At 41.1% G+C, this 27,214-nt stretch overlaps 2 protein-coding genes across 2 annotated transcripts; both read right to left on the bottom strand.

Annotated features, from left to right (window-relative positions):
- Window positions 1-304: 304 nt before the first annotated feature.
- Window positions 305-6,370, bottom strand: LOC125376969. The gene is made up of 8 exons (XM_048389700.1): window positions 6,304-6,370; window positions 5,437-5,670; window positions 3,816-4,049; window positions 3,003-3,236; window positions 2,049-2,282; window positions 1,734-1,813; window positions 1,111-1,207; window positions 305-608 (listed from the first exon to the last, which is right to left on the bottom strand). The coding sequence occupies exons 1-8, from the start codon at window positions 6,353-6,355 to the stop codon at window positions 343-345; spliced, it is 1,431 nt and encodes a 476-aa protein (XP_048245657.1). The 5' UTR covers window positions 6,356-6,370; the 3' UTR covers window positions 305-342.
- A 6,673-nt stretch (window positions 6,371-13,043) lies between these two features.
- Window positions 13,044-20,112, bottom strand: LOC124143503. The gene is made up of 8 exons (XM_046512503.2): window positions 20,054-20,112; window positions 19,187-19,420; window positions 16,717-16,950; window positions 15,904-16,137; window positions 14,950-15,183; window positions 14,635-14,714; window positions 14,041-14,137; window positions 13,044-13,519 (listed from the first exon to the last, which is right to left on the bottom strand). Exons 1-8 carry the CDS (start codon window positions 20,103-20,105, stop codon window positions 13,254-13,256), a joined length of 1,431 nt encoding a protein of 476 aa, XP_046368459.1. The 5' UTR covers window positions 20,106-20,112; the 3' UTR covers window positions 13,044-13,253.
- Between the last annotated feature and the right edge of the window lie 7,102 nt (window positions 20,113-27,214).

The raw sequence follows: 27,214 nt of genomic DNA, 5'->3' as shown, positions 1-27,214 counted from the left end.
TGATGAAAGAATCGGGTGTTCTTTAACTTTCTTTTGACAAACACATGTCAATTTATTATTTCACTAAAATATATCATAATACAACCAGTGTTCGACCCTAACACAACACAATGATATTGCTAATTCTTTATTTACGAGTACATTGGTATGATAGTAGGTGTGTTTAACACAACGATTGTATTTAGAGGTGCCTTTGTACGATTGATTTGATTACTTTTCAAATCATCGTAGGTTGGACACAACTTTTGTAGACAGATGAATTTATTACAACCTATTTTAGACAAGATACCTTAATCATGACGACTGTAAACTAAATTACCAACACGTGTATCATTAAAGAACCTAGGGCGCAGGTATTGGCAGGGTTGCCAGACAGATAAAGTTCTCCTTCCTGTAACACCGTTCTTCCTCCCACTCCCATTGGCCGGCGTCGTTCTTCTCCAGGACGGCACAGTTATGTGGGTGCGTCTCAGAGGTAGAGGTGCTGCAAGTGCCCGTGCCGTTCACGAGTGGGGAGGTGAAGCCATTCAGGGGAACAATGTCACCAAGCAGATATCGCCACTGGAACTGGTCCAAAAGATTGGTCACCCCAATCCAGTATTCTTGACCTGAGTGACAGAAAATATGAAGTGTGTAACTCTTAAGCCATTACATGGTGGGCGGTAAATAATCCACTCGTAGCGAGACCAACGAGTGGTTGATGTTATCAGCAACATCTCGCGCCGTCAGGGTACATTGACAAGCAACAAGTTCTCCGAGACTGACCTCCAGATCCAATTAATCGTCGCTAATGTTTATTTCGTGAAGTCCTGCAGATGAGGACAGGAGAAAAAGATGCAGTTAGATGATGCATAGCTTAGCCTAAACAGGGAGCTGATGTCTTGGCCTATGTCTCGTCCAGGTAAAGACGAGCCTTACCTGTACCATGTGTGAACTGTTGAAATTGAAATTGAAATTGATTTGGTCTTAAACATAAACTTTTATCATAGACCCCGTTGACAAAAACGCTTTCTTGGGTGGAACTCATACTGTTATCTAACACTGCCACAGGTCCAAGTGGAAACCTTTGTTGATATAGAATGGCCACGAAACAGACGAGCTATGAATTACCTTTTTTAGCATTTGCAGCGAGAACACCGTTGACAAAGTCGCTCTGAGCCTGGGTTCGGATCATGGCCAGATTGCTTCCGATGATGTCACAGTATTCCTGTAACAAGAATCTCTGTACTTCAGTATTCATTCAGACTTCAAACACGCAAAGTATCATCCTACAGTACTGAATACACTAAAGGTTATTGAGTGAATCTGGTTTAACGCATAGTTTAACATTATCTCAGTTATTGAGAGTGAGTGAGTGAGTGAGTGTGTGAGTGAGTGAGTGGGTGAGTGAGTGTGAGAGTGTGTGATTGAGTGATTGAGTGACTGATTGTGTGAGTTTGGTTCAGGTCGTGAGAAGCAAGCCAGGACAGACGCAGGGTTTATTCGTTGACATATTTTGTTCAACCCACGAGAAAGGTTCGGTATCTGAGATTTCAGTCCAAACTACATAATGCTGGCTGGGCAATGGGACGCAACTTTCTTTGAATAAAGGTCCCTTACCAATTGAGCCAAACGTATCCTCCAACCACCCTTGAGTGAGTGAGTGAGTTTGGTTTAAGGACGCTTTTAACAGTATTCCAGTTATATCTCGGCGTGTCAGCTTAATGTGGGAGGAAAGCGGTGTCGTTGTTAACCTTCGCGTCGGCATAGCTTGCTTGGAATCCAGAGAAGTAGAAACAGTTCTCGTCCAGCTGGAAGTGGTTGCAAGGACATTCTGTGGAGGAGTGAGTGAGATGGGTTTAACGCCGTCTTAACAAGTATTTCACTCAATGGATATACAACTTCTTTATAACAATGACTGCACTTAGTAGGTGCGTACACTTTGGTGCAACCAAATCGGATCACACACCGGGAAAACCAGGGATTACAAGTAGATAAATGAAACTACCATGTGATGCTATTTTATCCTCATTTGTCTTACCATCAGATAAATACAGTCATATACTTACGTAGCTGGACGCCTTCTAGGACCACCTCTACTAACTGAAGGATATCAGAAGCGTCGACCTTGGAGCTCTTTTTAAGACGAATGTACCTTCCGATTGGCGTCCCTGTGCAGTTGAAGGACGTGGTCGACCCGGCGGCGGGGGCGGTGCTGCCGATTGTGGTGCACACTTGAGGCGTTCCTCCAAGAGTTGGGTTGTTGTCATGTACCTCGATGATGATGTTTCGAAGACGCTCGGCTGGGAATTTTCGGATGATTTAGTGATAATGTCTTACTGAACAAAAACAACGAGGTAGTCTCAAATAGTCTGGGCCAGGGAAACAATCTACCAGTCAATTCAGTATAACACGGGGTCCTGGAGTCATATTGTGACTTGCGAAATCGGACAAACTTGTCATGATACGATAAATATTCAAATGAGGTTCTCTAGCAGGAACTACTATCAAGTGATAAGTGAGTGAGTGAGTTAACATTTATAGTCACGTCGGCAATATTTCAGCCATATAGTGACTAAATCAAGTTATACAGTAATAATACATTCATATAGACATTAAAATCTGTCGACAAAGGACAGTAAAAGCACTAGAATATCACAGATATAGATTTAAAACTAGTATGTTACCATAAAAATGTGACTATTCTAAACAATACATAATAAAAATGGGCTACAGATCACCAGCAACTAAAGTTAGGCCACCATACTAGGGACCATGGGGACTTCTGCTTCCTGCAATCCGTCAAGAATTGCATACCTTCGGCGTACCTCGATCTGCTGATCGTGACTTGGAATCACAGATTCGCCTTGTTTGTTATTTTTGGATCCATTCAAGTGGCAAAACCAAGCTTGATCTCTATTGGCTTTCCTCCTGCATTGAACTGAAACGCCGTCTTTAACATACCTTTTTCAGACACTGTTCAAATCGGCGTTAAACCCACCTCCCCATCTCACTCTACTTACAACAGCAGTCAGCCCTGTTGGTGATGGTGACTGAGCGGAGAAGGAAGTTGCTGCCCAAGTCGATGTCCATATAAGGCATAGTGTCTTCGACAGCTGTTCCAAACGTAGTGTTGTCAACGACGAAGTCGGGGCCAAATCCGCCGTCAACGGCAAGCTGTGGACCGAAGTTCGTGGAGCCGAAGGTGAAGACTGAGGAGGAAGAGACCTGTGACCCGACGACGGGGATCACAGCACCTGGGGGACAAACAGTCACAGCTGTAGGTAAATCTCATCTCAAAACATATAAACCTATAGTTTCCTCTTTTCCTCCAAACACAGCGCTTGGGTGGCCCAATGGTCCAAACTCCGAGTTCGCCGTGGATAGTTGCGACCCCTTGCTGATCCTCTGAACGTTCGCTCGAATCCAAGGCTAGGTTTGTTTGTTGTTTAATGTAACACTCAGAAATATCCAAGTTATATGACCGTGGTCTATAAATGATTGGGTCTGGACCAGACAATCCAGTGATTGACATCATGAACATCGATCTGGAAACTGGAAGTCACTGAGCCATCCGTGTCGTCAAGTGTATTTATAATCGCATGGCGCTTTCTTCCACTAGAACACACGAATACTTTCAATGTTTCTATTGACTGGCCATTTAACATTGCATCGGCATTTTTTTTATGAGAACTAATTATTCATTCATTAGAAGCATTCACAGTTAAACAGAATGGAAAATATCACTGATAAAGTAGGTAAATGTGACACTATTTTTGTGATACTATTTTTGTTAGCCTCATCTTACCATCATATATATACATTTATATACTTACTTAGCGGAACGCCATCAAGGACCACCTCTACAAACTGAAGGATGTCATTTGCGTCGACCATGCTGAACTTGTTAAAACGGATGTACCTTCCGAATGCCATGGCCGAACAGGTGAACGTGGTGTTGGAACTGGCGGCAGGGGCGGTGCTGCCGATTGTTGTGCAGACTTGAGGCGTTCCTCCGAGTGTTGGGTCGTTATTGTACACCTCGACTCGGATGTTTCGAAGACGATCAGCTGCCAAGGTGGAGAGATATTCACATGTACAACACAACCCCTTCAGTCGATTATTGTCTTTCAGCCTTTTATGCAAATTTGGGATGTCGATAATGACCTTTGTTTCTAATATAAGTTTCTTCAGACATGCTAAAACGCTCGGCTGCGAAGATGGAAAGAGTGGTTGATGATGATGATATCTTATGCGGCAATATCGTGGTAGCCTCAAATAGTCTAAGTCAGGAACACTTGGTCCAAATATCCACGCCGTCGGTGCATGATAACATACAATCTGCCAGGTTACACAGTTTAACACAGGGTCCTTTTGACATACTGTCACTTGGGAACTGGAGCGTTGATGACTGATATCAAGTTCAGCAGGAATGTGTTGTAATTGTAGGATTACGCTCTCCATAGAATGTTCTTGAAGATATATATGCTATGTATGATCTCAGTTCTGTACATGTTTCTGATGTAAAAGATATCTACAGCTATGAGGGACCACGATAATCATCTCGAGTCTACCTTACTGTGTACCAAGGGCAGAATAAGTCAACCAACACGCCTTAATCTGAATAGACTGCTAGGTGGTAGCAAAGAACAGCATTGAGAACGATAGAAAAAGCTAAACGTGACACCTTTCTATTTATTGAGGTAATATGTGATAAGTATCATAGTGTTATTGATGTGAAAAAGCAGTCCAATCAACTTGTTACTATACTCAACAACAAAAGTTCCTGTGACGCCAATATTTTAGTGTATTTTTCAAACAAGTAAAGTTTGGTTTCACTATTGTAGTACATGTATGGAATCAAGTCACAAAAACGCAACTGCTCCAGAAAAGCATGCATTCCAAGCAAAAGATGACTTTTATGCAAGTCCCATGCATTTTACTTCCGAAGAATAGGTATAAAAACACGTGCGTTAACGGGATTCCATATGCATTGTTTAGCCTCGTGCTGACAACTACTCAGAAAAACAACAAAATTACGCAATTATTCAACATTACGAAATGCCACGCCTGCCCGAAAATGAGCGTCTGCGAGCCATTGGTATGCTTGAAGCAGGATCGAGTCAACGTGATGTTGCAAGACAATTTAACGTCCACAGAAACACCATTTGGTGTTAAAAATATAACTTTGCATTAAATCTTATTCAATGTCACAGGAACTTTTGTTGTTCAGTATTTGACCCTATAAATATTCAAATAAGGTCATCGAGCAAGAACTACTTTCAAGCTCAAAACATCGATGAAATGCCCCAAAAGTGACGATATGGGTTTCATGATGTGAGGACGGATCTGTGGACAATCAGATCATTTGACAGTATGTAATTATATTTATCTGTCTTTAACAGAAATAGTGTTCAAATCGGTGATAAATACACCTAACCATCTCACTCTACTTACCACAGCAGTCACCCCTGTTGGTGATGGTGACGGAGACGAGGAGGAAGTTGCTGCCCAGATCAATGTCCATGTAGGGCATTGTGTCTCCAACAGCCGTTGCAAACGTAGTGTTGTCAGCGATGAAGTCGGTGCCAAATCCGCCGTCAACGGCAAGCTGTGGAACGAAGTTCGTGGAGCCGAAGGTGAAGACTGAGGAGGAAGAGACCTGTGACCCAAGGACAGGGATCATAGCACCTGGGGACAAACAATCACAGCTGTAGGTAAATTAAATCCCAAAGCTAAAAAGCTATATTTTCCTCTATACCTTCAAACACAGAGCAAGGTTGGCCTCAATGGTTAAAACTCCATTAGCGCCAATGTTGCAAAACCCTGCAATATCTGCGACCCTGGATTCTGGGGAAACGTATACAGTGTTCCCTATACCATGCTTGTGGTATCTTAGTCATACCTTAAAATTATATATGTAGATCCGAAAAATAACTTGAGATCCGAAACACAATTATGATACCCATATCAAATACAGCGTGTTTAGTCACCATCAAACCACCGAACAAGTCTTGTCCCCGACAGTTTATACACATTCCAGCTACACAGTAAAACTGATACATACGTATGTATATGTATGGTTATATGCCTGTTGGCGAGAATATACTTCTAAAGTTACCTTTCATACATGATCATGAAACATAAACATTGTGTATTATGTCCGAGCAAAGCACCTTTTAGCATCATCCGTCTCTACCTGTATATAATATCTGTATAACTGGGATACACAATGAAGACTTTACCTGCAGTATCATGTCTACACCGAACCTTTCCTAATAAGATTTGGAAAAGTATGGCCGAAAATTCGGTTGAAATACTTACCATGTGTCTCAGCAACCCCCAACACAACCACGAACAGAGAGATGAGCAGCATTGTAGACAGTCGGGATGATTCTAAGAGATAGGGTTGGTGTCTCTTTATTTATACCAAATATTGTAATCTTCTCGACGGGGCAGAATTAACCACAGTGGACCGGGTGTAATTTCTATTTACCTAACAGTTTGATATACCGTTCGGTGCAGAAATTAAGCTATTAACTAAGTTTAATAAGGTTTAATTAAACAGGTGTTCATTCTGATTAGATTCAGTCATATGACATATGAGAATGCAGTTTGATAACTAAGTCCACATTGGTCTTGGGATGCTGAACGGATTTCAGGTACACAGTATTATATGGCTGTATACCTATCCACCATTACAGTGGGAAAAGTGCTGAGAGCATCGTTAAGCAACAAACAAATAAATATTCCTTAGAATAGATAGGCACTAGTTGGCTTTGTGTAATGAGAACATCTGATTTTACTTTCCCCATTGCTCACAATATGCACTTATATTTAAAAACATTACATGGATCAAAGGACGTAACTATATATGCGCTAACATTGCTTTGAGGACGAATACTCAGGGTTTTTTTCATAACCGAATGAATATTTCTTGAATGTTTGTTTATTCATTTTATAAACCGTTTTTGTGAAGGAGAATAAGGCACTACTTTTTCAAACGACTAATGGTATTAAGATGTTTTTTGGAGATTCTTCATATCCTCACGATATAGTCGTTATCGTACAGTGGACATGTCTTACTAATATATGTTAGTGTTTTTCGCTTTTATAACCTATATCCATACAGGGATGTTATATAATTATGTCCCTTGTATATATTTATTTACCTGTCACTGTATTATCAGCCATTGCGTACTTCAACATAAGTAACATATAACACTTTCTGTTTAATTTACAAAAAAAGGTAATTAAGTTTTCTTGTCCGTTACGACACCACCTGACCCCTTTGGACAGGAAATTTAGACGTTTGGTGAAATTACCTCATCCATTATGGCGCTGATGAGATCAACATCTTATTTGGAAACATTATCCCAATATCCTTTATCTTTTTAATCGATCCAATGACTGTGGCACCATGTTGTTCTTCAGAAGCAATCTAAATGCAAACTCGTCATAGGATCATATCAATCTTGTTTTATTTTACGGTTCACGAACTTAGAAATATGTTCAATGTGGGAGTATTATTGTGAACTCTGCTCTTATTGCCTTGTAAGATGTTGCACACATAAAGCAATGTAGTCGGTCAGTTTAGGGGAAACAGCTGTAGGGTATTTGATGTTGTGTTTGTTGCTTAAAGCTACACTCATCAGTGTTCCACCTATGATGGCTGCCTGTGAATAATCGAATCTAGACCATGAACCACTGAGCCCGATCATCTATTTAGCTGCCTCTTACGACCGACATAGGTTGAAATAGGGTTGGTGATGATGTTAGAGATTTAGCAAGCGGCCCAAGGGACCAATTCAATCCGGAACTTCTTCGGATATTTGAACAGTTACATGAACATATGTTTACTTCTGCCAGAGAAGGCTATTTACTCATTATGAAGTTTTTGTAGTGGTCAGAGACTATATACAATGCATTTGGCCAATTAATATTACATATCAGTTTCATTTTGCTAATTATATTATAATTATAATTATAATAAATAACAGTTCAAATTATTTATTTATTTGTGGCAAGCTTTTGCCCCGATCCCTTCACAAAAGAAAAGAAAAAAGTGTCAACCTGGCAAAGGATTAATTTCTGATACAAAGCTTCAAACATCGTAAGTGGAATGGTGTCATCCCATCTCCGGTCTCGTTTCCATGGTATCATTTGTTTCAACCATAGGTGTGTATCATGGGTATGAACAACTCGACAGGTATGGGTTTTGAATGTGTGTTTGTTGCTTAACACAGCAGTCAGCACTATTCCATTGTATGTTTGTGTTTTTTGTTGTTTAACGCCGCACTCAGCAATATTTCAGCTTATGACGGCGGTCTGTGAATCATAGAGTCTGGATCAGACAATCCAGTGATTGACATCATGGGCATCGATCCAAGCAACTGGGATTAAATGACATGCATCAACTGAGTAAGTTTGTTATCACTTTGCCCTCCTATCACTACAATTAACTTAGGGTTTAACAATTTAATTGGCCTCTTCTCCAGTGACAAAATGTCGCCTTCCTATCAAAATCGAATAATCAATTTGAGTTGTGCCAATGAGAATTGACTTCAACTTAATCATATTCCACCCTTTAAGGGACAGGCACGGCCAGTTGTCCGGGAGTCCGAAACTAGTGAAAATGTAGTCTGGCTTTTTGTTTTTTCGCCAAAGTTAGTGAGTTGAAATAACCATTTTCCAAAATGAGTTACCGATAAGTTGGATATGACCAATATGGATATGACTATATGACGGCGGTCTGTAAATAATCGAGTCTGGATCAGACAATCCAGTGATTGATATTATGAGCATCGATCCACGCAATTGGGATCGATGAGATGCATCAACCAAGTCAGTGAGCCTGACACCCCGATCCCGTTTGTGGCCTTTTACGACAAGCATAGTCGCCTTTTACGGCAAGCATGGTGAAGACCTATTCTACCCCGGATCTTCACGGGTCTCATTGGTATGAACTACTCGACAGGTATGGGTTTCGAATGTGTGTTTGTTGCTTAACACAGCAGTCAGCACTATTCCATTGTTGTTGTTTTTTTAACGCCTTACTCAGCAATAGTCCAGCTGAATTTATGACGGCGGTCTGTGAATAATAGTATGGACCAGACAATCCAGTGATTGAATCATGGGCATCGATCCACGCAACTGGGATATAATGACATGCATCAACTAAGTTAATTTGCTATCACTTTGCTCTTCTATCTCTACAATTAACTTAGGGTTCAACAATTTAATTGGCCTCTTCTCCAGTGACAAAATGTCGCTTTCCAATCAAAATCGAACAATCAATTTGAGTTGTGCCAATGAGAATTGACTTCAACTTAATCATATTCCACCCTTTAAGGGACAGGCACGGCCAGTTGTCCGGGAGTCCGAAACTAGTGAAAATGTAGTCTGGCTTTTTGTTTTTTCGCCAAAGTTAGTGAGTTGAAATAACCATTTTCCAAAATGAGTTACCGATAAGTTGGATATGACCAATGGTGTGTCTCTACCCCAGCCTTTATGTACAAAACCTCCCACAAAAAAATATTAAATCTGTTTAATCTGTCATATGAAAACAATGTGTGTTCTTTAACTCTCTTTGAGTAGTATATATCCTATTTATTCATATGATCGCGGCCATGGTTGATCCAGTGTCATATTCCAAACTATGAATTGATGCTCATGTCACTTACTGGATTGTCTTGTCTGAGCTCAATCATTTGACAGACCCCTATATATAGTTGGCATATTGTTGAGTGCTGTGTTAAACAACAAACGACCAAGCAGCCCTGATCGACTTGTGGTTGGAGGGTCCTCAGTTCATTATTGGTGTGCTATTTCAGCTTTCCTGCTGTTTTCAAACAGCCCACTGAAAGGCTACTGGAGGTGTGAGATTTTCATATACAAAAAGCAGCCGTATAGCCCGAATCAGGCAAAGATTAGGATAGGTTGATATTACTGAGGAGTTTCGGAATGGCCATTATTTCGGTAGTCAAGAGAGGCTTACATCTTAATCTTAACAAGTCTTTGGGTAGTACATGCTAACCAATTTCGCAAATGCCTGGCGACATTACCGATTTTCAGTGATGCAGTCAAATATTTGCACCACTATTTTGCCTTTCTCTTTCGTAGGACTGGTTATTCTCTGGCATTGACGTTCTATACCTAAATGCAGGTTCCCTGGGGTTCAGTTACAACAAACTAATAATGTTTTATCCCCGCCACGAAGAACAGCATATGTTCTTACTGACTATTGAAGTTGGACAAATGAAATTTAACACACTCACCTTATTGGTCATGATCTTTAAAGAGTTGTTATTGCCCTTGCTCAGTGCTTTTAAACTTAGTGCATACTGTGTGAAATGGTAACAAGTTTTCTCAGAAACTACTACAGTTACATGAATGAAAGTGTTCATGCTTATCTAAGAGATTCTTATCAAGACTGAGTTCGAAAATTGGTACCGTAATTGTTTTTCAGAGTTATTGCCCTTGTTCCGTGATTTTCAGACCAGTGAAGATCCGAGGTAGAATAGGTCTTCTGCAACGCACACTTGCCATAAAAGGCGACAATGCTTGTCGGAAGAGGCGACTAACGGGATCGGTTTGTCAGGCTCGCTTACTTGGTTGATGCTAGTCATCGTATCCCAATTGCGTGGATCGATAGTTATGATGTCCATTACTGTATTGTCTGGTCCAGACTTGATTATATACAGACCACCGTCACATAACTGGAAAATTACTGAGAGCGGCGTTAAACAACAAACAAATAAAGTTACTAATAGGCGGTTAGCCAGGTCTTTTTTTAACACGTTGGTATTGACAGATTAGCTGCTTTTATCTATACTGTCTTGAATATAAAAGTGACAAAAAACTTTCTATATTCATAATGATAATTCTAACATGCATATTGAAATTACTCGATTTTGACTGGTCAATCAGAGGCTATTAAATAACAATAAACCCCCTCTGATCGAAACAGCTGGCGTGACGGCCGCATAACTGCAGAAGCTAATATTCATAGAATAGTCCTTTTTTCAGTCATTGTCGGTATGCATATTTAAATAATTATTTTACAAAATGCAAAGTTGCAATAATTACAATATTCAAAGGATGTGTGGCAATACATTTCGTGCAGAAAACACGATAGAAATCTTCAAAGAGAATATATTTTAAGTTTTGGGGACAACAGAGAACTTGGAATTTGCCGTTTCTCTATATACAACTGTCACATCATATCGTTTGCGTCACAATGAGCGACATGACGTCATAATGGTGACGTGCAGTGTAGAACGGAAACTTTGGAGAGCTTGCTTAATTTTCTATAGGCGAGCCCACCTCATGTTAGTTGACCAAGTTGCTGTGCTTATACTCTTTCACTGCCTATCATATGTTCGAGTGACTTATTACGGAGTGTATAACCTGCTTGAGAATAAACAGCGCCATATTTTGTTTATAGGCGGTTGTCTGTGATTCCGTAATTCAGATCAAAAACCCACTCAAGACAATGAACTAACCCACGCCACTTTACTCAATATAATTGCTACCACCAAAGAGTTCGCGTTTTATTTAGTCATGGTAAAATGGAGATAAACATACCGTGTTTTCAATGTAGAGCTAGGTTACGTTTAGATTTAACCGCTGTGCGTTCGGTTCCAAATTCAATTTAGCGCGGTTAAATCTACAGGAAACCTAGCTCTTCATCGAAAACGTAGTATGTTTATCTCCTTTACATATGCGACAAAACGCTTTCCATATTCATAAGAAATCTCAGCCAAAAGGAGACTCGATTGTGCGATTCCGAATATATCAAAAGCATGGGTTATGAATCATTATCAATTAGTGATGACACAAGGTGTTAGCGAAAAGATGAGGTATCCTGCTCCACCCGTGACAAAGGCAAGTCAATATTTCAGCTCGGGAACATATGGTACAAGTCAAAATAGGGAATTGCTTCTTATTTGCATCTGATATATCAGTTTAGGGAATGTCCTCCATGTGTAAACCATTTTCAATGTTGTAACCTTGATGAAACAAGTAAAGGAGGGAGAGTCGTATGTCGCTCTTTGAAATCTTCTTAGAGTGTACCTCAAAAGTGGAATGTAGACGCCAAAGGCACAAAAGGAAATTTGACTTTGCGTATGTATGCAATGTGTGAGAGTGAGTAAATGGGTGTGTGTGTGTGTGTGTGTGTGTGTGTGTGTGTGTGTGTGTGTGTGTGTGTGTGTGTGTGTGTGAATCCGGATCATTTACGATTATATAATGCCAGCCCACTGAAATATCATGCCGCAATTTAAGATGAATACCCGAGTAGCCAAACCGTGATTGTTTTCGCCCGTTAATGCCGAGCGCCAGGCAAGGTAACAACACATACTTATCTTAACAATACATATCTTTTGGTATGATGCGGCCTGGGATCGGGATCGAACTCCCGACACAGAAACACTCCAATCTCGACCAAATGCTGAATAGATTTTACGATTCAGATTGTATCATCAGCATGTTTATGTTGATAAATCACTATCAATGAGTGATGACATTAGGTGTTTGCGAAAAAGTGAGCGTTTCCTTCTCCACCAGTCACAACACACGCAAAGGCAAGTCAATTGGTCCCTAAAAACACGGAAACATATGACACAAGTCACAACAGGAAACCGGACATATTTTTGTCACTGATACATCAAATATGGAAATATCCTCCACATTTCTTCCATAAACCATTTTGAAAGCGTTGCTTAAGATTTGAATGTTGTAATCTTGATCAAACAACTAAAGTGAAATGTAGACACCAAACACTGGAGCTGCTGGAATATTGCTCGGCACAAAATGAAAGTTCATCCCTTTCATCATTCAGTTTTGTTGAGAGTTTACGTCACACGCTAACAAAGCTTCTGTGTGTTGTATTGGTATTATATCCTTCTCAAAAGAAGTTAAAGAAAACACGATTAACTATGATGAAAGAATCGGATGTTCTCTAACTTTCTTTTGAGTAACAGATGCCAATTTCACTAAAATATATCATAATACAACCAGTGTTCGACCATAACACAACACAATGATATTGCTAATTCTTTATTTACGAGTACATTGGTATAATAGTAGGTGTGTTTAACACAACGATTGTATTTAGAGGTGCCATTGTACGATTGATTTGATTACTTTTCAAATCATCGTAGGTTGGACACTACTTTTGTAGACAGATGAATTTATTACAACCTATTTTAGACAAGATACCTTAATCATGACGACTGTAAACTAAATTACCAATACGTGTATCATTAAAGAACCTAGGGCGCAGGTATGGGCAGGGTTGCCAGACAGATAAAGTTCTCCTTCCTGTAACACCGTTCTTCCTCCCACTCCCATTGGCCGGCGTCGTTCTTCTCCAGGACGGCACAGTTTTGTGGGTGCGTCTCAGAGGTAGAGGTGCTGCAAGTGCCCGTGCCGTTCACGAGTGGGGAGGTGAAGCCATTCAGGGGAACAATGTCACCAAGCAGATATCGCCACTGGAACCGGTCCAAAAGATTGGTCACCCCAATCCAGTATTCTTGACCTGAGTGACAGAAAAAATGAAGTGTGTAACTCTTAAGCCATTACATGGTGGGCGGTAAATAATCCACTCGTAGCCAGACCAACGAGTGGTTGATGTTATCAGCAACATCTCGCGCCGTCAGGGTACACTGACAAGCAACAAGTTCTCCGAGACTGACCTCCAGATCCAATTAATCGTCGCTAATGTTTATTTCGTGAAGTCCTGCAGATGAGGACAAGAGAAAAAAATGCAGTTAGATGATGCATAGCTTAGCCTAAACAGGAAGCTGATGTCTGGGCCTATGTCTCGTCCAAGTAAAGACGAGCCTTACCTGTACCATGTGTGAACTGTTGAAATTGAAATTGAAATTGATTTGATCTTAAACATAAACTTTTATCATAGACCCCGTTGACAAAAACGCTTTCTTGGGTGGAACTCATACTGTTATCTAACACTGCCACTGGTCCAAGTGGAAACCTTTGTTGATCTGTTAATCGTGATATAGAATGGCCACGAAACAGTATAAGCGAGCTATGAATTACCTTTTTTAGCATTTGCAGTGAGAACACCGTTGACAAAGTCGCTCTGAGCCTGGGTTCGGATCATGGCCAGATTGCTTCCGATGATGTCACAGTATTCCTGTAACAAGAATCTCTGTACTTCAGTATTCATTCAGACTTCAAACACGCAAAGTATCATCCTAGAGTACTGAATACACTAAAGGTTATTGAGTGAATCTGGTTTAACGCATAGTTTAACATTATCTCAGTTATTGAGAGAGAGTGAGTGAGTGAGTGAGTGTGTGAGTGAGTGATTGAGTAACTGATTGTGTGAGTTTGGTCCAGGTCGTGAGAGGCAAGCCAGGACAGACGCAGGGTTTAGTCGTTGACATATTTTGTTCAACCCACGAGAAAGGTTCGATATCTGAGATTTCAGTCCAAACTACATAATGCGGGCTTGGCCATTGGACACAACTTCCTTTGAATGAAGGTCCCTTACCCATTGGGCCAAACGTATCCTCCGACCACCCTTAAGTGAGTGAGTGAGTGAGTTTGGTTTACGCCGCTTTTAACAGTATTCCAGTTATATCTCGGCGTGTCAGCTTAATGTGGGAGGAAAGCGGTGTCGTTGTTTACCTTCGCGTCGGCATAGCTTGCTTGGAATCCAGAGAAGTAGAAACAGTTCTCGTCCAGCTGGAAGTGGTTGCAAGGACATTCTGTGGAGGAGTGAGTGCGATGGGTTTAACGCCGTCTTAACAAGTATTTCACTCAATGGATATACAACTTCTTTATAACAATGACTGCACTTAGTAGGTGCGTACACTTTGGTGCAACCAAATCGGATCACACACCTGGAAAACCAGGGATAACAAGTAGATAAATGAAACTACAATGTGATGCTATTTTATCCTCATTTGTCTTACCATCAGATAAATACAGTCATATACTTACGTAGCTGGACGCCTTCTAAGACCACCTCTACTAACTGAAGGATATCAGAAGCGTCGACCTTGGAGCTCTTTTTAAGACGGATGTACCTTCCGATTGGCGTCCCTGTGCAGTTGAAGGTCGTGGTCGACCCGGCGGCTGGGGCGGTGCTGCCGATTGTGGTGCACACTTGAGGCGTTCCTCCAAGAGTTGGGTTGTTGTCATACACTTCGATGATGATGTTTCGAAGACGCTCGGCTGTGAATTTTCGGATGATTTAGTGATAATGTCTTACTGAACAAAAACAACGAGGTAGTCTCAAATAGTCTGGGGCAGGGAAACAATCTACCAGTCAATTCAGTATAACACGGGGTCCTGGAGTCACATTGTGACTTGCGAAATCGGACAAACTTGTCATGATACGATAAATATTCAAATGAGGTTATCTAGCAGGAACTACAATCAAGTGATAAGTGAGTGAGTGAGTTAAGATTTAATGTCACGTCGGCAATATTTCAGCCATATAGTGACTAAATCAAGTTATACTGTAATAATACATACATATAGACATTAAAATCTGTCGACAAAGGACAGTAAAAGCACTAGAATATCACAGATATAGATTTAAAACTAGTATGTTACCATCAAAATGTGACTATTCTAAACAATACATAATAAAAATGGGCTAGAGATCACCAGCAACTAAAATTAGGCCACCATACTAGAGACCATGGGGACTTCTGCTTCCTGCAATCCGTCAAGAATTGCATCCCTTTGGCGTACCTCGATCTGCTGATCGTGACTTGAAATCACAGATTCGCCTTGTTTGTTATTTTTTGGATCCATTCAAGTGGCAAAACCAAGCTTGATCTCTATTGTCTTTCCTCCTGCATTGAACTGAAACGCCGTCTTTGACATACTTTTGAAGATACTGTTCAAATCGGTGTTAAACCCACCTCCCTATCTCACTCTACTTACAACAGCAGTCAGCCCTGTTGGTGATGGTGACTGAGCGGAGAAGGAAGTTGCTGCCCAAGTCGATGTCCATATAAGGCATAGTGTCTTCGACAGCTGTTCCAAACGTAGTGTTGTCAACGACGAAGTCGGGGCCAAATCCGCCGTCAACGGCAAGCTGTGGGCCGAAGTTCGTGGAGCCGAAGGTGAAGACTGAGGAGGAAGAGACCTGTGACCCGACGACGGGGATCACAGCACCTGGGGGACAAACAATCACAGCTGTAGGTAAATCTCATCTCAAAACATATAAATCTATAGTTTCCTCTTTTCCTCCAAACACAGCGCTTGGGTGGCCCAATGGTCCAAACTCCGAGTTCGCCGTGGATAGTTGCGACCCCCAGCTGATCCTCTGAACGTTCGCTCGAATCCAAGGCCATTTTTGTTTGTTGTTTAATGTAACACTCAGAAATATTCAAGTTATATGACCGTGGTCTATAAATGATTGGGTCTGGACCAGACAATCCAGTGATTGACATCATGAACATCGATCTGGAAACTGGAAGTCATTGAGCCATCCGTGTCGTCAAGTGTATTTATAATCGCATGGCGCTTGCTTCCACTAGAACACACGGATACTTTCAATGTTTCTATTGAGTGGCCATTTAACATTGCATCGGCATTCTTTTTATGAGAACTAATTATTCATTCATTAGAAGCATTCACAGTTAAACAGAATGGAAAATATCACTGATAAAGTAGGTATATGTGACACTATTTTTGTGATACTATTTTTGTTAACCTCATCTTACCATCATATATATACAGTTATATACTTACTTAGCGGAACGCCATCAAGGACCACCTCTACAAACTGAAGGATGTCATTTGCGTCGACCATGCTGAACTTGTTAAAACGGATATACCTTCCGAATGCCATGGCCGAACAGGTGAACGTGGTGTTTGAACTGGCGGCAGGGGCGGTGCTGCCGATTGTGGTGCAGACTTGAGGCGTTCCTCCGAGTGTTGGGTCGTTATTGTACACCTCGACTCGGATGTTTCGAAGACGCTCGGCTGCCAAGGTGGAGAGATATACACATGTACAACACAACCCCTTCAGTCGATTATTGTCTTCCAGCCTTTTATGCAAATTTGGGTAGTCGATAATGACCTTTGTTTCTAATATAAGTTTCTTCAGACATGCTAAAACGCTCGGCTGCGAAGATGGAAAGAGTGGGTGATGATGATGATATCTTATGCGTCAATATCGTGGTAGCCTCAAATAGTCTAAGTCAGGAACACTTGGTCCAAATATCCACGCCGTCGGGGCATGATAACATACAATCTGCCAGGTTACACAGTTTAACACAGGGTCCTTTTGACATACTGACACTTGGGAACTGGAGCGTTGATGACTGATATCAAGTTTAGCAGGAATGTGTTGTAATTCTAGGATTACGCTCTCCATAGAATGTTCTTGAAGATATATATGCTATGTATGATCTCAGTTCTGTACATGTTTCTGATGTAAAAGATATCTACAGCTATGAGGGACCACGATAATCATCTCGAGTCTACCTTACTGTGTATCAAGCGCAGAATAAGTCAACCAACACGCCTTAATCTGAATAGACTGCTTTGGTGGTAGCAAAGAACAGTATTGAGAACGATAGAGAAAGCTAAACGTGACACCATTCTATTTATTGAGGCAATATGTGATAAATATCACAGTGTTATTGATGTGAAAAAGCAATCCAATCAACTTGTTACTATACTCAACAACAAAAGTTCCTGTGACACCAATATTTTAGTGTATTTTTCAAACAAGTAAAGTTTGGTTTCACTATTGTAGTACATGTATGGAATCAAGTCACAAAAACGCAACTGCTCCAGAAAAGCATGCATTCCAAGCAAAAGATGACTTTTATGCAAGTCCCATGCATTTCACTTCCGAAGAATAGGTATAAAAACACGTGCGTTAACGGGATTCCATATGCATTGTTTAGCATCGTGCTGACAACAACTACTCAGAAAAACAACAAAATTACGCAATTATTCAACATTACGAAATGCCACGCCTGCCCGAAAATGAGCGTCTGCGAGCCATTGGTATGCTTGAAGCAGGATCGAGTCAACGTGATGTTGCAAGACAGTTTAACGTCCATAGAAACACCATTTGGTTTTTATGGCAACGTTGCCAACAGACGAATGCAGTCAGAGACCGTCCTCTGAGTGGCAGCCACGCGTAACTAATAATCGACAAGACAACTGGATGTGCAGGGATTGTCGCCAGAAGACCCGCCAGGCGTCCACCGTCAAGCATGTACGGCCATGCAGTGGGGACAAGTTCTATTCATTGAAGAGTCTCGTTTTCACCTCAGCCTAAGCGATTGACGGACGTCGAGGTGAACGTTACGTCAATCATTGTGTCATGGAAGAAGATCGGTTCGGGAACGGCAGCGTTGTGGTATGGGTGGGGATGACAGCAAGACAGAGGACCCGTTTGATAGTGGTAGAAGGAAATCTCAATGGAAAACGCTACCTCGACGAGATCATCGGCCCTGTTGTTCTACGGTTTTTGCGTCGTCATGGTCCAGGCATTACCTTTCAACATGACAACGCCCGGCCTCATATTGCTCGGCTTTTTCAGGATTTAAAACAACGTGAATGTCATCCCCTGGCCGGCTCGCTCCCCTGATCTCTCACCAATCGAGCACGTGTGGGATAAGATGGATCGGCGCCTTCGACGTCAACCACGTGTTTCACAGACACTCCAGGAACTTCGAAACATGCTCCAGCAGTTATGGACAGATATCCCACAGGACTATGTGCGACGCCTGGTCCATTCCATGTGACTAAGATGTGTTGCTTGCATTGCAACCAGAGGTGGACACACATGCTATTGATTTGTAAACTGACATTTTGGCATGTTCATGTTTTTTTTATGAAATCACGCATTTTCTGAAGTCAGTATGGCAAATTAAACCATTTGAACACTTACAGGAGTCTGTTGCAAACCGAAATTGTTTCAGATTAGGTAAAAAAAATAACTTTGCATTAAATCTTATTCAACTTTTGTTGTTCAGTATTTGACCCAATAAATATTCAAATAAGGTCATCGAGCAAGAACTACTTTCAAGCTCAAAACATCGATGAAATGCCCAAAAAGTGACGATATGGGTTTCATGATGTGAGGACGGATCTGTGGACAATCAGATCATTTGACTGTATGTAATTCTATTTATCTGGCTTTAACAGAAATAGTGTTCAAATCGGTGATAAATACACCTAACCATCTCACTCTACTTACCACAGCAGTCACCCCTGTTGGTGATGGTGACGGAGACGAGGAGGAAGTTGTTGCCCAGATCAATGTCCATGTAGGGCATTGTGTCTCCAACAGCCGTTGCAAACGTAGTGTTGTCAGCGATGAAGTCGGTGCCAAATCCGCCGTCAACGGCAAGCTGTGGAACGAAGTTCGTGGAGCCGAAGGTGAAGACTGAGGAGGAAGAGACCTGTGACCCAAGGACAGGGATCATAGCACCTGGGGACAAACAATCACAGCTGTAGGTAAATTAAATCCCAAAGCTAAAAAACCTATAATTTCCTCTATACCTTCAAACACAGAGCAATGGTGGCCTAAATGGTTAAAACTCCATTAGCGCCAATGTTGCAAAACCCTGCATTATCTGCGACCCTGGATTCTGGTGCAACGTATACAGTGTTCTTATACCATGCTTGTGGTATCTTAGTCATACCTTAAAATTATATATGTAGATCCGAAACATAACTTGAGATCCGAAACACAATTATGATACCCATATCAAATACAACGTGTTTAGTCACCATCAAAACCACCGAACAAGTCTTGTGCCCGACAGTTTATACACATTCCAGCTACACAGTAAAACTGATACATACGTATGTATATGTATGGCTATATGCCTGTTGGCGAGAATATACTTCTAAAGTCACCTTTCATACATGATCATGAAACATAAACATTGTGTATTATGTCCGAGCAAAGCAACTTTTAGCATCATCCGTGTCACCTGTATGTAATATCTTTATAACTTGGATACACAATTATGACTTAACCTGCAGTATCATGTCTACACCCAACACTTCTTAATACGAGTTGGAAAAGTATGGTCGAAAATTCGTTTGAAATACTTACCATGTGTCTCAGCAACCCCCAACACAACCACGAACAGAGAGATGAGCAGCATTGTAGAAAATCGGGATGATTTGTCAGATAGGGTTGGTGTCTCTATATTTATACTAAATATTGTAATCTTCTCTATAGGGCAGAATTAACAATAGTGGACCAGGTGTAATTTCTATTTACCTAACAGTTTGATATACCGTTCGGTGCAGAAATTAAGCTATTAACTAAGTTTAATAAAGTTTAATGAAACAGGTGTTCATTCTGATTAGTTTCAGTCATATGACATATGAAAATGCATTTTGATAATAAAGTCCACATTGTTCTTGTAATGCTGAACGGATTTCAGGTACACAGTATTATATGGCTGTATACCTATCCTACATTACAGTGGGAAAAGTGCTGAGAGCATCGTTAAGCAACAAACAAATACATATCCCTTAGAAGAGACAGGCACTCGGGTGGCTTGGTGTCATGAGAATATCTGATTTTACTTTCCCCATTGCTGAGAATATGCACTGAAATTTTAAAGAGTACATGGATCAAAGGCCGTTACTATTTTTTTCTACAGACTAATGGTATTAAGATATTTTTTAGAGATTCTTCACATCCTCACGATATAGTCGTAATTAATAATATGTTAAGTGTCTTTCGCTTTAAAACCTATATCGATACAGGGACGTTATATAATTATGTCCGTTGTACATATTTATTTACCTGTTACTGTTTTTTCAGCCATATATATATCCTTTCAAATTAAAAAAAGATATATCTGCAGAACATTTTAAATAACAGTCAATAAATGTCCCAAAACATCAACCTATCTGTACCCCTGCTAATTAATAATACAGGGATGTTTTATATTTATATCCCTCGTTCATATTTATTTACCTGTCACTTTATTTTGAGCTATTGCGTACTTCAACATAAGTATGAAACACAGTTTAATTCATAAAAAGGAATTAAGTCTTCTAGACAGTTTTGACACCGCGCGGCCCCTTTTTACCAGGAAATTAAGACTTTTGATGAAATAACCTCATCCATTATGGCGCTGATGAGATCAACATCTTATTTGGCGACATTAGTCAAATATCCTTTATCTTTTTAATCAATTCAATGACTGTGGCACCATGTTGTTCTACACAAGCAATCTCAATGCAAACTCGTCATAGGATTATATCAATCTTGTTTTATTTTACGGTTCACGAACTTAGAAATATGTTCAATGTGGGAGTATTATTGTGAGCTCTGTTCACTTATTGCCTTGTAAGATGTTGCACACATTAAGTAATGTAGTCGGTCGGTTTAGTGGAAACAGCTGCAGGGTGTTTGATATTTCAACGTAATTATTGTTGTGTCTGTTGCTTAAAGCCACACTCATCAGTGTTCCACCTATATGATGGCGACCTGGAAATAATCGAATCTAGACCAGACAATCCAGTGATTGGTATTTGAGCAACGATGATGATGTTGGAGATTTAGCGAGCGGTCCTACGGATTACATCTGCAAGAGAAGGCTATTTATTCATTATGAAGTTTTTGTAGTGGTCAGAGACTATATACAATGCATTTGGCCAATTAATATTTCATATCAGTTTCATTTTGCTAATTATATTTACTTGGCAATAAATATCAGTTTCCCAAATACTGTCATTCTGTGGCAGCTTCGAAACTGTTGAAATGATGTACAGTTCAAACCTCTAGTAAAGCTGTATCAAAACTTTTATTTATACCATGTACAAAACAGACTTTGAATAAACATTACAAACAAAACGGGCATTTTTGTGGCCCAAAAATTGTATCGAAACTTAAATATTTGTTCTGTCAGTAGAGAGGTAGTAATATTTAATGAAGCTGTCGATATTCAATTACAATAATAGTAATGTTTGTCACCACCATATTCATGCCTTTTAAGTGCATATGTTGATCATGTTGAAGAACAGAACATTTTATATAAAGCAACTTGATGATTTCTAAGACCTCAAATGATCTTATTGTTGAATCAATTAAACCTATATCATAAACTGAATATTCATAGCTTCATATAGTAAATTTCAAGTTTTGAATGTCATTGACATGGTACGTCAGGTGAGATGAAATTGGGTTTAACGTCGCGTCAAAGATTATTGCACTTTTATGCGTACTTTTGACGTACATGTAGAATGAATGAATGAATGAATGAATGAATGTATGAACAATTATTGTTGCTTGTGCAATTAATATTATTGAGATGGGTTGAACACCACAGTGAACAATATTCCACATATACATGTACATCACAGCGTGTCAGCTCTATGTTGGAGGGAGGACCAAAGTCGAAACTCAAGAATGGTGCCGACAAACCAATAATCAGGGCATGTCTGGGATTCGGATCCACAATCGTTGCAGGGTCATGTCACGCCTAAGGGACGCAACTCTGAAGGGCGAATTGGCGACTAAGGCGAATTGATGTGATCAGAGAGCAATTGAAGTTAATTCCTGAGCGTTGCAAACGTTTTTATATTTAATTCAAAGTCATTCATACTTTTTAAAACACCTTTCCTTCTTTCTGCAGCACACGCCACAATATCGACGTGGTGTTGCTCTATAACTCACTTGGCTATGACAATCACGCAGATATTTTAAGACAGCACCAACATCTTCAGTTGAATGCTAATTGCCCAGGCTCTTTCATTCCTAAACGATTTGGTGGACATTTTATGTGTGCTTCCGCGGATAGGGCGAATTGCCTGAATGGCGAGGGCGCTAAGCGCCGGTGTCGCCATTCGAACGCGATTTCTGCTTCCATTCACGGAATCTCAAGTTATCAGGCACCCTAAGGTCATGTTAGTGACTTCAATCAAGAATGAACACCTGAGATGAAATAATGTCACGGTTCAAAATGATTTTACAGGTGTTTATAGAAATAGGCTGAATGGACGAAGCCAGCTTCATGGCATCTTTGTTGTTCTCATCTCATGATAAAAATTGCAATCACAGTTCGTTCTTCTTTGTTCTTTTACGCCGCACTCAGCAATATTCCAGCTATATGACGGCGGTCTGTAAATAACCGAGTCTGGACCAGACAATCCAGTGATTAATATCATGAGCATCGATCCACGCAATTGGGATCGATGACATGCATCAACCAAGTCAGCGAGCCTGACCACCCGATCCCGTTAGTGGCCTTTTGCGACAAGCATAGTCACCTTTTACGGCAAGCATGGGTTGCTGAAGACCTATTCTATCCCGGAATCTTCAGGGGTCCACTGACATAATGAGCTACGACACAGGCCATTAGGATACGATGACATGCATCAACGAAGTGATCGAGTTTGACCACCCGATCTCGTTAGTCGCCTCTTACGACAAGCATAGTCGCCTTTTACGGCAAGCATGGGTTACTGAAGACCTATTCTACCCCGAATCTTCACGGGTCGGATCGAGCCAAAGGCAGATTGTGTTTCATTAGCCAAATGAATATTACCGATTGTTAATTAACTAGTTACCGATTGTTAATTGTTATTTTAATTATTCACAATGTCACGATTAAGGGTAGTTCCACACATTCAACAATATATGCAATGCTTTCCGATTATTTCTCTCTCTGAAATTGACTAAATATTGCTAAGAAAAGGATATTCGCAACAAAATCGCAATCATTTATTTCTCTTAACTTCAGTTTAAACTCTTAAAAAAAAAATCCCAAAATACTCACCGCCTGATGGTATTATTTTGCCGCTACCGAAAACGAACATTAAATTAAATTTGGAAAACACGATCAAAGACAGTGTATTATGAACCGCTCAAACTCAAAGTGCTTGAAAGAACCAGAAACATATTTGGCAAGAGTTTTGTTTGTTGTTTAACGCCGCACATCATGAGCCTCGATCCACCCAATTGGGATACGATGACATCAACCAAGTAAGCGAGCCTGACCAAACGATCACTTTAGTCGCCTCTTACGACAAGCATAGTCACCTTTAACGGCAAGTATGCGTTGCTGAAGATCTATTCTAAACCGGATCTTCACGGGTGTTTAACATGTGTAGATTACTGCAGTGAAAATGATAAAAGTCTCTTGGCTTTACGGAAAAATGTGTTCATTTCAGAGACTAGATGTTAGTCTCTTTATCCTGCAAGAAAATAGACCTTGACACACATTTCGAATTCGTATTATTTACAGATTCACGTGAATGGAAGTTCTTTGTTTGTTTGTTTGTTATTTAACGCCGCACTCAGCAATACTCCAGCTATATGACGGCGGTCTGTAAATAATCGAGTCTGGACCAGAAATCCGGTGATTAATATCATAAGCATCGCTCTACACGATACGGTGACATGCATCAACCAAGTCAGTGATCCTGACGAAACGATCCCGTTAGTCGACTTTTTTGACAAGCGTAGTCGCCTTCTACGGCAAGCATGGGTTGCTGAAGACGTATTTTAACCCTGATCTTCACGAGGATTGATGCTCCACATACATTTGTCATCACGGACATTGACAAATCGACACGAGGTCCAGGAGGGGATCAGGCATCCTCTGCTGCCAGATCGTTATCGCGAAGACCGTTTGGGGTTGTGCTGGGAAAGTCATGGCTGGAACCTGAGGACACAGAGGAAGATCCACTTGTCGGAAGAGAGCAGGTTCTTGTTGCGTCTCCCAGACAGGCGTATTCGGGTCTGGCGGCAAGGAGCGCGGCAAACACACCCAGGGACATTCTTGGCACAGTCGCCTTTGGTAGAGGAAAACGATGTGGGGTTGACTGTCTCATGACTGCAAGCTGGACATGGTCACTGTGTTTTGTTTGCTTGTTCGTTTGTTGTTTAACGCCGCACTCAGCAATGTTCCAGCTATATGACGGCGGACTGTACATATTCCATATTCGAATCAGGACCAGACAATCCAGTGATTGACATCATGAGCATCGAGCCACGCAAATGGATTACGATGACATGCATCAACCAAGTCAGCGAGCCTGACCACCCGATCCCGTTAGTTGCCGTTTACGACAAACATAGTCGCCTTTTATGGCAAGCATGTGTTGCTGAAGGCCTGTTCTACCCCGGATCTCCACAGGTCCTTATGGAAACATGATGGAACGCAAATGGAATACGATCAACATCAACCAAGTCAGCGAGCCTGACCACCCGATCCCGTTAGTCGCCAAAGTATGGGTAGCTCAAGACCTACTCTACCCTGGGTCTTCTCGGGTCTGGCCACTGTGTTGGGGAATCTGACGGGTGGCAGGTACATGCGTCAAATCCTTGCTCCGATTCTTGCACCTCATTTTGGTATGCATCCTCTCGCTACCAGACCCGTCTACATGAACGACAACGCGAGACAGGTAACTGACTTCGTCAACAAGAACGCCATCCCGCCATGAACCAAGATCTCAACACGCTGGAACACATCTGGGACATCCAATTTACAATTCAATTACACCACAGAACTGTAGACAGCATACTTATGTATATTTCTTGAATTTTACTTTTTATCTTTCCTGTATCGCTATGAGCAACCACTTGGTGGATGGAATTTGGGGCTTAATCGATTGACTTCTACTAATACTTCTTCTTCTTAATTGCTACAAAGATATACATGCCATACATTGAACTCAACCGATACCGCTTCATTTAATATTTTAGCAAACACCAAAAAGCTCACTTTAAGTTTTGTCATTGAGATAACCATACTGTATTTTTATAAGCCCCTCACAGCGATAGACCAGTCGCAAAGCTCCCACCAGTCACGGGGGCACGGGTGGCCCAGTCGTCTAAGGCGCTCCGATTCGCTGTGCAGAGTTGCGTCCCTTGGACATGCCAGAAACCTATGATTGTGGGTTCGAATCCCGGTTCGCCCTGATTATGTTTCTAGGTTTGTCAGCACTATACCCGTGCTCGTTGGTTTCACCGAAGTGGTAAACGTCTGAGACCTGCATCACTTCGGGCTTTCCTCCCACATTAAGCTGACACGCCGTGATATAACTGGAATACTGTTAAAAGCGGCGTTAAACCCAACTCACTCACTCACTCACCCACCTGTCACAGCTCCCCACTGTGCCAGTCGGCCTATAACTATGCATGGAGTTGGTCTCCCTTTCGACTGACCGTGACGAAGAATACTTTTCCATCCGCTATATAAAACTACTTTGTTTGTGAATTTAATTTATATTTCTAATTAGTTTAGTAAGAATGCAAGGGGGAGTTGTGTGTTTTTCCCATTTGCCTGCAATCCCGAAAACCAATCTCATTTAACAACCACAATCCATCTGGGACATAGTGTCATGTCGTAAATCCTTTTTCCGATTCACCAGAATCACATTCCCAAAGACATTTCACAAAAATATAAATGTCACTACAGTTGGGAAATATTAAAACTCTTGTAATGGTCGCTTGCACACTGGTGGTAGAGATGATACGTGCGAGGAAGGCTACTGGTGTTTTAAATTTAGCACTGACCCGTGAAGATCCGGTTAGAATAGGTTCCATTCACAAATGCTTGTCATAAGAGGCGATCGACGGGTGGTGGTCTCTGTATGACTTGGTCGATGCAGGTAATCGTATCCCAATTACGTGGATCGATGCTCATGATGTCAATCACTGGATTGTCTGGCCCTGACACGTTCCCGTCAGTCGCCTCTTATCATAGTGGCCTTTTACGGCAAGAGTGGGTTGCTGAAGACCTATTCTACCCCGGATCTGTCATCTTAAACATAAGTAACGTAAAGCAGCTGAAACGTGCGTTACTGGAAGACTGGGACCTCACATCCAATTACGTAATCAGGATATTTACGCCATCGTTGAGGCATAGTTTCCACGTCTGGGAGACCGATATTGATGCCATTACCGATTTGATATGGAAGGGTTCATTATCAATTATCTGTGAACAGTGACAGTTAGGACCCGAAATGTGTTTGACTGAGTCTCCTTTTTTGTTAATTCGTCCGAAGTGCCATGTAATTGTCTTTTGTCCCGTTGTACATCAAAGTACATTTCAAATTAAATGTGTTCTCACATTGTCTCGTTTTATGAATAGTCCAAGTCGATGTATATTTCTTTTTGGTAGAGAATTCATTGATGTCTACTTCTTTATTATGAGGGGGCGGTCGGGTAGCCTAGTGGTGAAAGCGTTCGCTCGTCACGCCGAAAACCCGGGTTCGATTCCCGACTTGGGTACAATGTGTGAAGCCC

The sequence above is a fragment of the Haliotis rufescens genome, unplaced genomic scaffold, assembly GCF_023055435.1.
Source record: "Haliotis rufescens isolate VD_foot unplaced genomic scaffold, xgHalRufe1.0.p SCAF_8, whole genome shotgun sequence".
NCBI lineage: Eukaryota > Metazoa > Mollusca > Gastropoda > Lepetellida > Haliotidae > Haliotis > Haliotis rufescens.
The sequence above is the reverse complement of the archived record's forward strand: the minus strand, read 5'-3'. Positions and strand labels throughout refer to the sequence as shown.

What these genes read in the sequence shown, in the direction of transcription:
- LOC125376969 (XM_048389700.1), bottom strand. Translation starts at nt 6,355, where the DNA reads ATGCTGCTCATCTCTCTGTTCGTGGTTGTGTTGGGGGTTGCTGAGACA. An exon ending in GGGGGTTGCTGAGACACATG is followed by an intron (nt 5,671 to 6,303) that starts GTAAGTATTTCA and finishes GTTTGTCCCCAG; the next exon opens with GTGCTATGATCCCTGTCCTT. An exon ending in CCTTGATGGCGTTCCGCTAA is followed by an intron (nt 3,237 to 3,815) that starts GTAAGTATATAA and finishes TTTGTCCCCCAG; the next exon opens with GTGCTGTGATCCCCGTCGTC.
- LOC124143503 (XM_046512503.2), bottom strand. Translation starts at nt 20,105, where the DNA reads ATGCTGCTCATCTCTCTGTTCGTGGTTGTGTTGGGGGTTGCTGAGACA. An exon ending in CCTTGATGGCGTTCCGCTAA is followed by an intron (nt 16,138 to 16,716) that starts GTAAGTATATAA and finishes TTTGTCCCCCAG; the next exon opens with GTGCTGTGATCCCCGTCGTC. An exon ending in CAAGCTATGCCGACGCGAAG is followed by an intron (nt 14,138 to 14,634) that starts GTAAACAACGAC and finishes TTCTTGTTACAG; the next exon opens with GAATACTGTGACATCATCGG.